Below are 17,180 nucleotides of genomic sequence, written 5' to 3'. Positions count from 1 at the left end.
CCACCTAATATTCAGCAAGCAGAACTGGTACTTTTTGCAGATGATACCAGTGTTACTATAAATCCCATTAGAGGGAATGCAACAGAAGAGAGTTTTTCAAAGAATTATTAAGAGTTTTCTGAAAATAGAGTCTCCCTCAATTTTGAGAAAACACACTATATTAAATTCTGTACAACAAATAGTCATACCACTAATTGATGTAGCACATGAACAGGAGTCAGTAAATAGGGTAGAATCCTCCATACTTTTGGTGTACATACTGATGAAAACTTGAACTGGAATACGCATATTAATGAGCTTCGCAGGCAATTAAATTTAGCTACTTATGCTCTTCATATAATTGCTAGTCTTGGAAATAAACAAGTTAACCTCCTGACGTATTTTGCATATTTCCACTCAATAATGTCTTATGGGGAGTAATTTTGTGGCTTAACTCAGCACCTAGAAAGACAGTATTGATTTGGGGAAAGAGAGAGAGAGAGAGAGAGAGAGAGAGAGAGAGAGAGCAGTAGGAATAATATGTGGTGTTCACTCACTGCCATCATGTAGATACCTCTTTAAGGAGTTAGGCATTTTAACTGCATCATCACAATATAAATATTAGCTAATGAAATTGGTCATAAATAATCTATCACAATTTGAGAAGAAGAGTGACGTTCACATCTACAACTCTATAGGAAAAAATGACATTTATTAAATCTATGTTTACATCTGCATGTACATACATACCCTACAAGCCACCATGCAGTGCATGGCAGAGGGTACCCATATTACAACTAGTCTATTCCTTTCTTGTTCCACTTGCAGATAGAGTGAGGGAAAAATGACTATCTATATGCCTCTGTATCAGCCCTGATATTTTATATCTTATCTTCATGGTCCATACATGAAATGTATGTTGGCGGCTATAGGATCGTTCTGCAGTCAGCTTCAAGTTGTGGGCCTCCAAACTTTCTCAGTACTGTTCTTTGAAATTTTGAAATTAATGTCTTCATCCCCCCGTCCCAGGGATTCCCACTTGAGCTACCAAAGCATTAAAGCTGTCAGTGGCTCAGAAAGGAGTTCAATGTACAACAACAAAATTTTTTTATCATTTGCCCACTAAAATAAAATGTAGCAAAGCAACTTTTAAATCTAAACTAAAAACATTTCTCTTGGATAACTCCAAGTTACATGAGTAGGACTAAAAAATAATGTGTTTATTAAAGTTAACACAAAACATTTATACATATCCTGTAAACTGACTCATTCCACATAATTTCAACAAAGGAATCATTCAAATGATCTATGGAACATGTGACTAACTAACTCTCAGTTGTTGTCAAAAATGCCAGCTGCAAGGGAAGATCCCTGCGAAGGCATTTGAAGCACACAACACCCTCTTTGTGCCACTATATGCAAAATATTATCTAGTTATGCTGACCTTTGGTTAAGGAAATGTCTTTCGTTAGGGTTGAGCCATTAATTATTTCTTACAAAATGAACATAAACACAGTGTAATTAATCACAAGAAACAATATGCCATAGAAATGTTCAATTAGTGAACTGATGATGATCAAGTGAAAATGTAGCTGGTTGCTTTTCATTAGAGCACACAGTTCCTCTACACCCAAATTGTGCACCTAGGCTATTGAATGCAAATGTTGCAATTCATCATATATGTTAGTTATTAAGACTTCCTGAGTATGGAAAATCATTCTTCCCTGAACACTCTTTCTTGAAACAAGATAATCCTTTTCTGACATGATTTGTCTGATAGCATTCCCCTCACACTTTTTAGAAATGTTTCTAGCTGCCTCTGATGCCTGTGCCCCTCCATTAATCAAAAGACTGTATTTTATAATGCTTAAACATATTTTGTTAAATTGAAGTACGCAAAATCCAATACATAACTGGACAACAAATGCTAGAATTTCAAATGGGGAAATGACACTTGATAAATACACTCATCACAAACCATGTGTTTTGTGTAACTGTGAGATGTTCACTATGTATATCGATGTTATTTCATGTGGGAAATCAAACTAAAATAAGGAAAAAATTTATAGTATCAATGTGAAGGCAGAAAGATCCCAAAATGTCCCATGCCACAATCACCTGGTCAGCCGGTGCTGGCATCAAGGTACCCAGTGGTGGGTGGCCACTGGCTGCTCTACGTATGAGGAAACTCTCAAACATAAACTGTTCTATATATGGTTCTCGGGCGAGATGTCGGATGTCATAGTGAAAACTCCACAATATTTCATCAGCGCAGCTGGCCGACATCTTCAGGTGCGACGAACACACTGCTAAGGCATGAATAGAGCCCCCTATTTATGCCAGTCTTAGACAGGAAGTGCGCATGCGTGGAGGCGCCAATTCGATGGCCAATAGCAATGATATCAACCAATATCTGGAAGGACAGCAATGCCACCTGCAATACGAAGAACCAAAGATTTCGGCGCACACGCGGAGGCTGCTGCTGCTGCTGCTCTGTGCTGCCATCAGCCACCCCAGCGACCTCTGTCAGAAGCCGCAAGCAAAAATGCTTGTCAACAGAATATTTATGTTGCTGGCGAATCATCATCCGTCGTATGACCAATAGTACTCCTCTCTGCTCGATGTGACTTCAATATGGCCAATGTTGGATCCCAAGCTGTGCTGAGCTGAAAGCCCTTGTCTCTGTTCACAAGATTCGTTGAGCTACGTATTTCCACTGCTTCCTTAATAACACTGTCCCAGTATGAACTCGTTGACGCGAGAATTTTGGTGTGTTGATAATTCATAGAATGGCCTGTACTGAGACAATGCTCGGCCACTGCAGACTTCTCCGGTTGCTCCAGACAAGTATAGCGTCGGTGTTCAGTATATCTCTCTTGTACAGTGCGACAAGTTTGTCCGATGTGCGACATGCCACAGCTACAAGGAATCTCGTAAACACCGGGTCTTCTTAGGCCAAGGCTGTCCTTAGATGAGCCCAAGAGAGCTCTGAGTTTTGCCAGCAGACGAAAGACACATTTAACTTTATGCCTCTTCAATAATCTTCCTATTTTTGAAGAGACACCATCGATGTATGGCAAGATGACCATTCCCCTTTGATCTTCGCCTTCTTCCAGTTCCTCACATTGGGTAACCTGCTCCGGGTGTAAGGCACTGCGAATCTCCCGTTCGGAATATCCATTCTGTTGGAAAGTGGTACGCAGATGGAGTAGCTCATTGGATAAGCTGTCTGAGTCTGATATGGCTCGTGCTCTGTGAACCAACGTCCTATGTACACCACTTCGTTGTGAAGGATGGTGACAGCTAGTGGCCTGTATGTATAAGTCCTTGTGTGTTGGTTTATGGTACACTGCGTGACCTAATGTGCCATCTTCTTTTCTCCATACCAACACATCCAGGAATGGAAGTTCGCCATTTTTCTCCATCTCCATAGTGAACTTGATGTTGAGATGAAGCGAGTTAAGATGCTCAAGAAATACATTCAGCGATGCAGTGCCATGAGGCCAGATAACAAAAATGTCATCCACATATTGCCAAAAACATGTAAGTTTCAAATCCGATGACTGGAGTGCTCTCTCCTCGAAGTCTTCCATAAAAAGATTAGCCACAATGGGTGAAAGGGACTACCCATTGCGACCCCGTCAGTCTGTTCAAAGTATTGTCCGTTGAATAAAAAATACGTTGAGATGAGGACATGTTGGAATAAGTCTAAAAGTTCCCCATCCAGCTTCTTGCTAATGAGCAACAGCGATTACTGCAATTGTACTCGAGTAAAAAGTGAGACTATGTCAAAACTTACGAGTATATCTGATGGTGCGAGTCGTAAGTTCTTGAGCCGACGAATAAAATCTTGTGAGCTATGGATGTGATGCTCACACTTTCCTACTAAAGGGCTCAGTTGCGCTGCCAGATGTTTCGCAAGATTATACGTTGGTGCCCCAATATTACTCACAATAGGCCGCAGTGGGGGCGCCTTGCAGGGAAAGTTTCACTATTACTGATGGGTTAGAAAGTGAAGCAAACTATATTTGTGTTTCCAACAGACTGATGCCTTTAGCAGTCTGCTGATATGTAATTTAAAAAAATAAAAGGATGAGTGTACACAAACTCACTATTTTGTGTGTAAATTGTGCAATGTCTACCACTATACCACTAGCAGATAAACCAGTTTACAGCTTGAGCAGAAGACACTTCCTCCAGATACTTCTGCATCCTACTGTGTTGTCAGATCATGCAAATGACTTGGCTTAGAATTCTGTCCAGTTTTATTGGCACCCTAAATAGATGACTCAGACTTAATCTCTGTGGTGGCTGGTTGCCAGCCATGTTTTATGTCTAAGAGTGTACAGATGTGTGTTGTGATGCTGTATTGATATATCAACATGTCACACCACAGATACTTTCAAGAAGTGCCCACTTGTTTTATGCATCCATGATAATAGTCACAAATTTACTAGGGGTATCTAGAGCTACTGTTCTGTTATTGTACCTACATATATAATTCATGGGAGAAACTTGCGCTAAACACAATATCAGAAGAAAACTAGAGTTACTCATGGGGACATGATTGTATTAGAGCAGGTTTTTACTCCTATTAAGAAGATTACACCTGTGACAGTATCTGCTGAGATTAATCTACATCTAAAAAATACTTAGTAAAAGAAAACAGTGCTATTGGAACTGCATAAATGAAATATTTCTCATGAAACTTTGGTGGCAAAACTGGACATAAAGAAGGTGAATGGAAAAAGAAGCGTCATTGTGCAAGAAGTGCTGAATCTAAAAGTCCACTTTGACATTGTTCTCTGCTACAAGGTGATGCATTTGTCTCAGAATGTTTTAGGAATGGTACCAATAACTTCACTGTTGTGTGCTTCATGACCACAGGCATCATCATAATACAGGATGGCAAGTGAGATATCCTCCCAAGGTGGAGCAGGCAATGAGAGACCTTCTGGGGGAGGGGGCTGCTGATCAAAAGGCTTCCTGGTTCATCTGGCAAAAAGATTTAACGCACTATCTGTGGCTGATAAGATCATGAGCCAGATACAGTCACTTGTCCTTTTTTGGAGGAAAACTCTGAGCCTCCTATATCCGAGCTTTCACAGATGGTGGAATTATTGGTAGTTTGGAGCTTCAACACTAGGTGTCTAGTGGTCCCCCTTAGGGATGTGGCTGCCGAGGAGGGGAAGAAATCCAGTGTGCACTCTGTGTGTATACTGGGGGAGGAGTCATCCAAGATGTGGAACGGGTCCTTTTGATACCATGAAGAGCTCGGTGTGCAGCCAACTACTTCAGGTGGTGGCTCATCTCCATACTAATTACATGTGCTGCTTTGATTGGAGAAGTTTCACTCTGGTTTCAAGCAGCTAGCTGAATGGGTAAAGTCTGCCAGTCTTGGGTGTGAGATGAAGGCAGAGCTCACCATCAATAGCATCATTGACAGTATGGATTGCGGACCTTTGGTACAGAGCCAAACGGACAGTTTGATTCAGAGACTCAGACAGTTGTGAGACCAGGTAGGCTGCAGACTCCTCAACTTATGCTATATGGTGGTGCGGTACTGGGTCCAATTTAATAGGTCAGGGATCCATAACACACGTGGCGACTACATGGATAGTGGTGACTATGTGAAGTAGACTGGGTGATCTTTTGAGATTAGAGAGTCTTGGGAAAGAACAAAAAGGGTTTCAGTCTCAAACTGTGCAGGGCAAATATGTGACAAGTGTTGACCTAGAAGCCATAGTTATTATAGTAGTAAATTTCCTAGCTGTGTTGGGAAAGAACCAGAGTTCCAAGCACTAATAGAAAGCACTGCAGCATAAATTGTTATAGGTACTGAAAGCTGGCTAAAGCTGAAAATAGGTTCAGCTGAAATTTTTACAAATCATACAATGATGTTCAGAAATTTTAGGCTAAATACATTTGGTGGTGTCATGTTTGCTGCTGTTAGAAGTGGTCTGTATTGTACCAAAATTGAGGTAGATAGTTAGTGTCAGTTTGTATGGGTAGAGCTTATACTTGACAACCAGAATAAATTTATAACAACTGTCTTTTGCCAACCTCCCAACTGAGATGATATAGGTGCTGAACAGTCCAAAGCAGACTTAAGTTTCATTTAAAATAGGTATCCCACTTATACAGTTATTCTTACTTGTGACTTCAATCTACCCTTGATATGTTGCTGAAAATATATCTTTTAAAGTCAGTGACAGACATAAAACATCATCCAAAATCATACTAAATGCTTTCTCCAAACATTATTTTAAATAGGCAGTTCGGGAGCTCACCCAAAGTTAAATGGTTGTAAAAACATGGTCGACCTCTTAGCAACAAGTAATCCCAAGCAAATAGGGAGCATTATGATGGATATAGCAGTTAGTGTCGACAAGGTCGTTGTAGTCAGACTGAATACTGTAACATCCAAACCCACCGAAAATGAACACAAAATATATCTATTTAAAAAAAGTGGATAAAGTGGGCTTGATGCCTTCTAAGAGACAGCCTCCGTTCCTTCCAAACTAACCATGAAAGTGTAGACCAGATGTGGCTTAGATTCAAAGAAATAGAATTGACAGCAGTGGAGAGATTTATACCACCAAATAAATTTATAAGAGATGGAACTGGAACCACCCCCCCCCCCCCCCCCCCCAACCATTAATGATCAGTGGTACACACAAAACATCAGAACACTGTTACAGAAGCAACCAAAAAAGCATGTCAAATTTAAAAGATGTTAACATCCCCAACTTTGGCCAAGTTTTACAGAAGCTCAGTATTTAGTGTGAACTTCAGTGTAAGTTCCACAGTGAACCTCTGTTGGAAAACCTGGCAGAAAATCGAAATAGATTCTGGTCATATGTTAAGAACACCACTGGCAAGACACAATCGATACCTTCACTGCGTGATAGTGATGGTAATGCACGAGTGGCAGTGCCACTAAAGCAGAGTTACTAAATATGGTTTTCAAAAAATTCCTTCACCAAAGAAGACAAAGTAAATATTCCAGAATTTGAATTAAAAACTGCTGCCAATTTGAGTACCTTAGTACTAGATATCCTAGGTGTAACAAAGAAACTTAAATCACTTAATAATGGCAAAGTCCTCTGATCCAGATTGTATACAAGCCAGATTCCTTTTAGAGTATGCAATATAATAACCCCATACTTAAAAATCATATACAACCATTCGTTCAATGAAAAATTTATACTGTCTCCAAACTTTATGAACTACCTCGAGGAAGATGATATGTTGACGCACATTCAGCAATGATTCAGAAAATATCATTCTTGTGAAACACAACTAGCTCTTTATTCTCATGAAGTAGTGAGTGCTACCAACAAGAGATCTCAAATTGACACCATATTTCTAGATTTCCAAAAGGCTTTTGATACTGTTCCTCATTAACGGCTTCTAATCAAATTGTGACACAAAAACTATGCCATATTTAAAAGAATACAGAATGGTGTGAGAAGTTGCATTGACCCTAAATAATTGAAAGTGTGAGGTCACCCACCTGAGTACTAAAAGAAATCCATTAAATTTTGGTTACACAATAAATCACTCAAATCTAAAAGCTGTCAGTTCAACTAAATATCTAGGAATTACAATTATGAACAACTTAAATTGGAATGATCACATAGCTAATGTCATAGGGAAGGCAAACCAAAGACTTTGATTTATTGACAGAACTTGTAGGAGATGCAGCAAGTATACTAAAGAGACTACCTACACTATGCTTGTCCATTCTCTGCTAGACTATTGCTGTGTGGTATGGGATCCTTACCAGATATGACTGATGGGGCACATAGAAAAAGTTCAAAGAAGAGCAGCTTGTTTTATATTTTCATGGAAAAAGGGGAGATAGTGTCACAGATATGATACATTAGTTGGGGGCAATTATTAAAATCAAGGCTTTATTTGTTGCAGCAAGATCTTTTAATGATGTTTCAATCTTCAATGTTGTCCTCTGAATGTGAAAATATTTTGTTGACATCTGCCTACTCTGGGAGTAATGATCCTCATAATAAAATAAGAGAAATCAGACCTCATACGGAATGATGTAAGTGTTCATTTTCCCTTGTAATATACAGGGTGAGTCACTAACCATTGCCACCAAGAATAATGCTGAAAGTATGATAGGAGCTGAAAAGTTTGTGGGACAAATGTTGCATGGAACAATGGGGGGCCATAATATGACAGTTTCTTGTTGCTTGGTGGGGTTGCTTCAGAGATATGAAGCTCCACTTTGTTTTTTTCAAATGGGATGCTATAGTTTGGTACTTATATTGTGATAGTGGCTATCAGGACAAATCCAATGATGTGTTACAGTAAAGTCTCTGAAGGTCAAAAAGGCGGCATGAACATCCATTTACAGAAGGTGTTCAAAGTGATGACCATTGGTATCAATGCAGTGCTGCTGTCTTCTTATCATGGATTGAGTGGTATCCCTTATCACATTGGCACTTACTGAAGCATATGCTCTGACAATTCTCTCTTGCATATCTTCAGGTGTAGTTGGAACATCTTTATAAACGATATCTTTTACGAATCCTCACAAGTAAAAATCCAGAGGTGTCAAGTCTGGCGAACGAGTCGGCCATGACACATCTCCGCATCCAATCCAACGATTTGGGAATTCTCTCTGGAACTCGTTTCTAGCCATCAGCAAAAAAATTTGCTGGACACCCATCATGTTGATACCACATTCTGTTCCTTGTTCCTAAAGGTATTTCTTCCAATAACAGACCTAACGTTTTTTGCAGGAATGTGGTCTACTTCCTACCATTAAGATTTCCTTCGATTAAATAGGGGCCTATAATTTTGTCCTCCAGAATCCCACACCATACAGTCATTGACCACAGTTTTTGGTGTGCATCTTGCCGCTGCCAACATGGATTTTCAGTTGCCCAATAATGCAATTTATGCGAATTAACATTTCCATGTTTCATGAATGTAGCCTCGTCAGTAAATAAAATCAAATTAATAAATGTGTCATCCCTCTGAATCTGAAGTTGAGCCCATCGGCAGAATTCAATGCGATGCATACAATCCGTACCAGTTAATTCTTGGTGGAGACTGATATGGTAATGATGATATTTATGGCAATGCAGATCATGAACAATACTACTCTGGCTCATGCCAGATTCCCTTGAGATTTGAAGTGAACTAACACAAGGATCTCGAACCACAACGGCAAAGAGTACCAATTTCCATTTCCTCATTAGTAATTTTCCTTTGCCAGATATGTTTCCGATGCGTTAAAGATCCAGTTGTTCTCAGTTTATCATACACACATTTAAATGTATGACGTTTAGGGTGAGAACGTTGAGGACATTTTTCAGTGTAGAAGTCTTTAGCTCTCACTGAATTTGGTTGACATTCTCCGTAAATGATAAGCATATTGACTTGTTCTTCGAAGGAATACATCATTCACATTCGCTTGATTCAATGATTCTAGTCTTACCTTTCCTATTACTGTTGTATTGCGAAACCATCGAATGGTGTTTACATGTCAATCGCACGTTAGATAGATATGCCGTATTCAGCAAATATTTACTATTTGCACGCTATACAAGAGAGAATGTTACACATTATTGGATTTGCCTCGATAGCCACTGGCCCCCATTGTTCCATGCAACATTTGTCCCACAAACTTTACAGTTACTATCATACTTTCAGAGTTATTCTAGGTGGTAGTAGTTAGTGATTCACCCTGTAGAGAGGGGAATGGTAGAGAAATAATGTGCAAGTGGTTTGATGAACCCTCTACCAACAATTAGCTGTGAACTGCAGATTAGTCATGTATATGTAGATGTGGTTTATGTGTGTAAAACATCAAGGAAATTTAAGGATACAGGCTATCCCCATCCACCTGTGAAGCATTTTGAGGGTTCTGTTATGGTTTGGGTGAGTTTTGTGGTCACACCGAAAGTAAAGGTAACTAGTAAGGACTGTGAAACTAATTTATGTGCTCATGTTTAATCAATGGCCAGTGGCACATGTAGTGTTCTCGGCAGGGACTGCAACTTTCAGACTGATAATGCCCTCACGTAGACAGCTGAAACATCCAAAATTATATTGTCATTCATGGTTTATAGGTTTGGTTTTGCCATCGAATACATTACCTCATGCAGGAGAACCTGTTTTCCGCGCTACCACACCCCAGCTGCAGCGGTCACAGGCACTCGGTCATCCATCAAATGCGTAAGTATCTTTCTACATTTACTGGCTTGTTTAGTACTGTACTGTTTCTGTGATTTAAAATGAAAAATTGTCATCATTATAAGAATTTATTTTAGCAGTACTGAATTTGGGCTAATAATATTGATCACAGTAGCACAAGCAATACTCTTAATGATAAAATGGAATTAGCTTACAAATTATGTATGCTAAAGGACGTTAAGCCTCATTGAAAGACAGCCTCAGTGGCAAAATGGTGAAGCTCACAGTGGCTGTTTTTGTCAGTGATTCCTATGACTCCTCACCCATTATCCCCACCTTCAAGTGATTGCCACATCAGTGCATATTCTACTTGAAATAATAGTGTGCTCTGTATACTTATCCCTGACAGTCAGGCCCAAATAGGTCTCATTGAAGATCTCTCCTCTTACTTCTCCCTCCTTACTACACAACCTGACAACTCTCCTTCTGTTAAGATGGAGTGGAGTTCAGATCCTCTACTACCCACTGATATTTAGGTTTGTTTTCTGTAAACCTTTCAAGATCAGTGCTAGAATGCTCCATTTAAAGAGGTTACAGCCAGTTTACTTTGTAACTTTATACAACTGAGATAGTACCCTGTTGCTAATGATATTGATATCAAAGAGTTTTCACTCTAATCTGTATTTATTCTCGTTGAAAACATAAATGCCCATAATATGCAATGGACTGTTTCTGAATGCCACCCTCCCCACCCCCACCTTCTCACAGTCCTTTTTAAGAGAAAATAGGAAAGTTGTATTTGTGGCTTATCGGCTTATGATAATAATACCACTACAGAATCTGAATCACCTGAAACTTTGTAAGCCTACCCATTCCCAGATTAAAACTATGCAAAATACTGTCATTGAAGCTACTATCCTCCAGCAGCAGGAGAAGTGTCATGTGCCCCATATACCAATGATCCGAAACAATTTACTCATTCATGTTAAGTGATTTTCGTTCCCAGTCAAGAGTTTGTTGACAATAGTAATAAACAAGACTGATGGTTGGAGAGAGAGGAGAAGCAGAGATGGGTGCAGAGGGGGTGGAGGAAATAGACATAGAGAGGGAGGAAGAGGAGACAGACAAACAGAGAGATGGGGGAGGAGGAGGAGGAGGAGGAGGAGGAGGAGGAGGAGGAGGAGGAGGAGGAGGGGGAAGGTAGTGGGGAGGAGGAGATGGACAGAGAGGGGGAGATGGGGGTGGTGGACAGAGAGGGGTTGAGGAGGAGGATATGGACAGAGAAAGTGGGGAGAAGGAGATCAGAATGTATATCAAGATCCGATATATGTTTAGCAATTGTGACCATTACTGGATTTGCTAGTGTAATATAAAGTGGAGTAATGTGAGAAAAGGAAAGTTTCACATTAGGAATGAGACCAGTATGAGGTCCACTCATCATTTCCATCAATAACATGCCTCACCTGATGAGGGATACAGGCAGTCAGTCATTTGAAATATGTCTCAGCATCCAGTGAGACTCTCCCATGTATCCAACAGTAGGTCTCACAGTTGGTCAGGTGTGTGGGGTGCTGGTGTCCACCAGTGTAAGTTCCTCCGACACTTCATTTTGTCCCGCAAATTTTCAATGGGCTTCAAGTCCAGTGCATGTACAGGCCAGTTGATCAGGTTCACATCAGCCTGTTGTTAAAACCATTGTTGAACAATTCAATTTGTGTTAATTGGTGAGTCATTCTGCTAAAACTGGATCACTTCATTGGGACAGCCCACTGAAAACTTCATATTGGACAAGTGCCAGAGACATTCTGACAGTAAATGAGTGCTTGTCATATACCTGCCTATGGAACAATGTGTTATCATGTTCGGCATCCCTCACCTATATCCGTGTTATGTTTTCACGTATCAACAAACAATACAATGTAAAAAATAAATAAAAAAGGGGATGGGCAGATAGGGGATGGGGAAATAGACAGAGTGAGTGGGGAGGAGGAGATGAACAGAGACAAGGGGGAGGAAGAGCTAGGTAGAGATGAGAGGAGGAGATGAACAGACAGATCAGGAAGAGGAAATGGACAAAAAAGGGAAGAGGAGATGGGCAGAGAGTGGGGGATGGAGGAGATGGACAAAGAGAGGGGGAGGAGGAGATAGACAGAGAGAGGGGCAGAAGTACACAGACAGAGAGAGGGGCAGAAGTAGATGGACTAGGAGTAGAGGGAGTAAAGGGTGGAGGAGGTGAAGAGAGAGAGCAGGTGGTGGAGATGGACAGATAGAGGGAGGAGGTGGAGATGGCCTTATAGAAGAGCGGAATAAATGCATACACAGGCAACTACAGGTACTCAGCTATTATATATGAGGGTTGGGACTTAAATTCACAGTCGATGCAAAAGAGTTACATGTTTGTACCTGTTACTGTCCTTCAAAATAGTCACCACCATTGTGTAAAGCCCATTGCCAGCGATGTGGAAGGCGTAGTGTACCATTAGCAGAGCCTGTTCTGTTGATGGTGCAAATGGAGCGGTCTACTCCCTGTGAATCTCTTGAACAGTTCTTAAGCGAGTGCCACAAAGTGTTCCTTCATCTTCGGAATCAAATCAAAGTCACAAGAACTTAAGTCCGAGGAGTATGGTGGATGGTACAGTACTTCCCAGTCCCATTGACCGAACAGAGCAGCCATAGCTTTCACTGTATGCGCCCATGCATTGTCGTGCAAAATGATGGGTGGATTGCGCAGAAAGTGTCACCTCTCCTTTCTCAAAGCTGGTTGCAGGTGATGCTCCAAAAATGAACAGTAATACTGTGCATTTATGGTCTGTCATGGAGGAATCTAATGCATTAGGATAACACTATCACAGTCGTACCCAAGAATCATTATAACTTTAGACTGCTCCATTCGCACCATCAACAGAACAGGCTCTGCTAACAGTATACTACGCCTTCCACATCACTAGCAACGGATTCTAAACAATGCTGGCGACTACTTTGAAGGACGGTAACAGGTGCAAACACGTAATTCTTTTGTATTGGTTGTGAATAAATAGTTGCCACTATTTAAGTTCCAACCCTTGTGTATAAAACAATATGTGGTAATTGCACTCAATCACAAAAAATGAAAAAGATCTATAAGTAAAATACAATAAGAAGGGAATAAATACACTGATAAAATTGTGGTACATATGGTGCTGCTGATGTTGCCGGTGTGCATTGCATTATCACTGGTGTGAGCTGGATACAACCAAAGGTACCCAAGCTTATCAGGACATGTCAACAGTTTTATTTTGTCAACTGTAAAAGTCACATGCAATCACAAAAAATATGCCAATAGTGAAATAAAAGCTTAGAATAGTGAAACATTACAGAAGTTTACTGGTATGTTACTGCTGCTCAGGTGGTGTGACAAACCCAAAATTTTGACTTTGATTGTATGTACTCATGTTTCTAGCCAAATTTTCAATTCCATAACAATTGAATTATCAAACTGGCTGGAAACATAATAACATATACAGATGAATTACCTCAAGAAATGCTTAAGTATCATGCTGGATGTTAATAACATGCCATACTTCTGAAATCATTCTGCACCTACATGGATACTCTGCAAATCACACTTAAGTGCCTGGCAGACTACTCTGAAGCAAAACATGAGACAGGAGACTTTAAGAAGATATCATAGTGCATTGTAAAATACAGCAGTCTCATCAGTACTGGTGGTCTAGCAGTGAAGCACATGGCTGGAAACTAAAAGGTCTTGGGATCAAATTCTGGCCAGAACATGGAATATTTCAGTCTGCCTTTAACCGTAGCCTTCACCATCCAATGATGTGAAGATTCATCAGGAACAACACTTGGTTTGGATTCCACATTAAACTTTAGATCCCCTTTCCCTGCTAATATTACTAGGTTATGTTAGGGACATGCAAGTTGCCGAAGTGGAATCCAATTGTAAGACTTGCACCATGTTTTTGAACCACATGGAATTCACGCAGTCCTTTAATAGATCCATTGAAAGAACTGGTGTAACTTTAATTATTAGTGATATGTTTGCTATCACTGAATTTGTCCTAACACTAATCAGGGAAAACTACAAATGAATACTAAACAGCAAAGCCAGACTGGAGGCAAAGGATAATTCACTGAAGAGAGAGAGAGAGAGAGAGAGAGAGAGAGAGAGAGAGAGAGAGAGAGAGAGAGAGAGAGCACACTGAGAGTGAAAATATGTGTGTATGTGTGGTCTGATGTTCAACTTTAGATATATACTTGTTTCTCAATATTTCAATCGAAGATAAATGTTAGTCCATGTGGCAGGTGGCAACAGAAGAAATTGTTAATAATGTGTGTCAAATAGTTAATTAGTGGTTCTCTGGAAAAGAACTTTTCCTTAAATTTGGAAAAAGAAAACAGTGTACTCAGTTCTGCACAATAAACAAAATATTGCCAACAGTTAATGCAGTCCAATTACAGGCATCAGTGAATAATGTAGAACAGTCAGAATATTCTGTGTACAAATTTTTATTTGAAGTGGAAGAATCATATTGCAGAGCTTCTGAGCCAGCAAAGCTCAGCAACTTAAACTCTTCATGTAATTGCTAGTTTGTGAAGCAAACAAATTTTCATTTCAGTTTTGCATATTTCACCTTATCAATACTTTAGGGCATATTTCTTGGGGGTAACTCATCAGTTAGGAAGGGAGCATTGATTGGTAAAAGTGAAGAGTGAGAGTAATATATGGTGTTCATCCATAGTCATCTTATAAGTACCTCTTTAAGGAGTTAGGCATTCTAACTGCACCTTCACACAATTTTGTCATAAATAATCCATCATAATTTTAGAATTTTTCAATATGCTGCCAGAAAATTCGTTAATAATTTGCACAATATCATAATATATCTGGCAGGTAGCAATAAAAATTTTAAATCAAATCTCAAATCAGTTCTGAACAACTCCTTCAATCCCATAGATGAATATTTAATTAAACCAGGGTAAAATGTATAGTAAAACAGAAAAAAAATATGATTGCTTTTTTGTGTTTCAGTTGTAACATGGGTAGTGACTAAGACCAGTATCCATTTATGCCTTTGTACTAATTAGTATTCTGAAAATATGTAGCATGCAGCAATATACAAAATTATAATTAGAAATAATTTCAGTAATTCATGGAATGTGTAATTAATTAGATAATCTGTTAAACTGACATTTGTTGCAAATGTTAATCTCTTCAAATAATTTGAAAATGTCACTCAAGGGTTTTTTTTGTGTAATATTACATGCAATGAACAAAGCATTCAACACTAAGTAACACACAAGCACTGCATTGTGGTAACAACAGCTGTGTCAGGCACTTGTCAGTGAAAGAATTAAAATAAGTTCAGCTACAGAATGGCTGTAGATATAATCATCTATCTGTGCTAAATTTGCCTCAGCCTGCATCATATTGTTATGTATGTTACTTTCAGGTTTGTAATTATTATTAACATTGTTAAGCAATGCTCCCTCAACGTATAAGTACTTTGGTACATTTAATGTAATGTAATTATGGCTCATGTACTGTTATTTTATTACTTTTCTAGTTCTCATTTTGCAGTTTAGAAGAAACACTGTGCTTATTTCATCAGTATGTTGTAACTATTACTACAGCTCAAAACTGTTTATGGTGCAATAAATCATAACAGCAAAGAAAATATGATTGGCTGCTGTTCTTCTTTTTGAATTACAGGCTTAAAAATTCGATAATCATAATCAAACAGTCAATGGGTGTACTGCCGATCATAGTGTCCAGACCCATTTGATGCTATGAACAGGCATTACATCCACAGACTGTTCGACCAACTTGTATTCTGAGAGAAACTGAGTATTAGAGTTTTAGCATCAGACCTCGATGTTGTAATTAATTAGTATGTGTTATAGTTCACAAAGTTCAGAAGTTATATGCTTATCATTTATTGGTAACTCTTTGTCTTAAGGCTGATATTAGAGAACATTGACTCAGCAACTGATGGGGAAAGCACAAAGGAAGTTGTCACATTTAATGACATACTGTCTGGTCCTCTTCAGATGGCTGTACTTGGCTCAGAAGTGGCACATTCAGCAGGTAACTATGTGACATGGCATAATGTTAACTAATTCTTAAGTTCTATCATAAATGTGCCTGCTATTGGCCAATATAACTGAATTGCACTACTGTAATATAAACCACAGCTTGTGTAATTTCCAATTTTACAGTATTAGCATTACCAACAGTCTCTCTCCAATAGTTCAACAGAAAATATGATTTTCAATATTTCTTACAAATGTCTTACATTGCTCTCTTTCTCGCTTAGTTATGCAGGATATTCCTATCAAATGTGGCACATTTCATCATAAAATACCTTTCTACATCATTAGAAAATAGCATAGGTTGGAAGGTAATCAGATTAAGAGAAAAATTTGAAAGACACAACTTGTGCAATGTTAAACTCGCAGGGGTCGTCTACTGTTTTTCTTAATTTTTATTTGTATCCATGCTGGGAAACATCATAATCTATTTATAATGAAGTGCAGTATATTGCCAGGGTGTAAAAGGTATCAAATCATTATTCAAAGTAAGAAATAACAAGTATGGAAATGTAGTAACAATAAATCTCAATTGTCAATGTATCTAAATCTAATAAAACCTTCATGTGGATGCAGTTCGTTACTGTTAATTTTGTTTGTTGCTGTTAATTTTGCATGTTTACCTTGACTGCATGTTTACCTTGATTGTGTATTAAAATAATTTAAATCATCATAGTGATTGCCACATTGTGTTCATTTTTTAAATTTTTTTATTTGATGTTTACTTGGATGCATTTGGCAGTAAAAGTATATTATTTGCGAATTTAAAAAAAAGAGAATTGACTTGGACTCCATATTTGTGTAACAATGCAACTCATTAGATGGTATCCTACCCTGTCAGTTTTCACAACTGCAATTAACACTTTGCCTCTTAAGGACAGTCATGGTGAAATACCCTCAGACTTCAAGAAGAATATAATAATTCCAATCCCAAAGAAAGCGGGTGTTGA

At 39.0% G+C, this 17,180-nt stretch overlaps 1 protein-coding gene across 1 annotated transcript in view; it reads left to right on the top strand.

Moving 5' to 3' along the window:
• Positions 1-17,180, top strand: part of LOC124554973 (lisH domain-containing protein ARMC9-like) — a 194,469-nt gene that overhangs the window by 141,531 nt on the left and 35,758 nt on the right. Inside the window, exons 13-14 of the mRNA XM_047128710.1 lie at positions 10,080-10,185; positions 16,101-16,228. Of these exons, the coding sequence (XP_046984666.1) occupies positions 10,080-10,185; positions 16,101-16,228 (234 nt within the window). The remainder of the gene's footprint in view (positions 1-10,079; positions 10,186-16,100; positions 16,229-17,180) is intronic.

Source organism: Schistocerca americana, chromosome X (assembly GCF_021461395.2).
Source record: "Schistocerca americana isolate TAMUIC-IGC-003095 chromosome X, iqSchAmer2.1, whole genome shotgun sequence".
NCBI lineage: Eukaryota > Metazoa > Arthropoda > Insecta > Orthoptera > Acrididae > Schistocerca > Schistocerca americana.
Note: the sequence above shows the minus strand (reverse complement) of the source record. Positions and strands in the feature narration are given on the sequence as shown.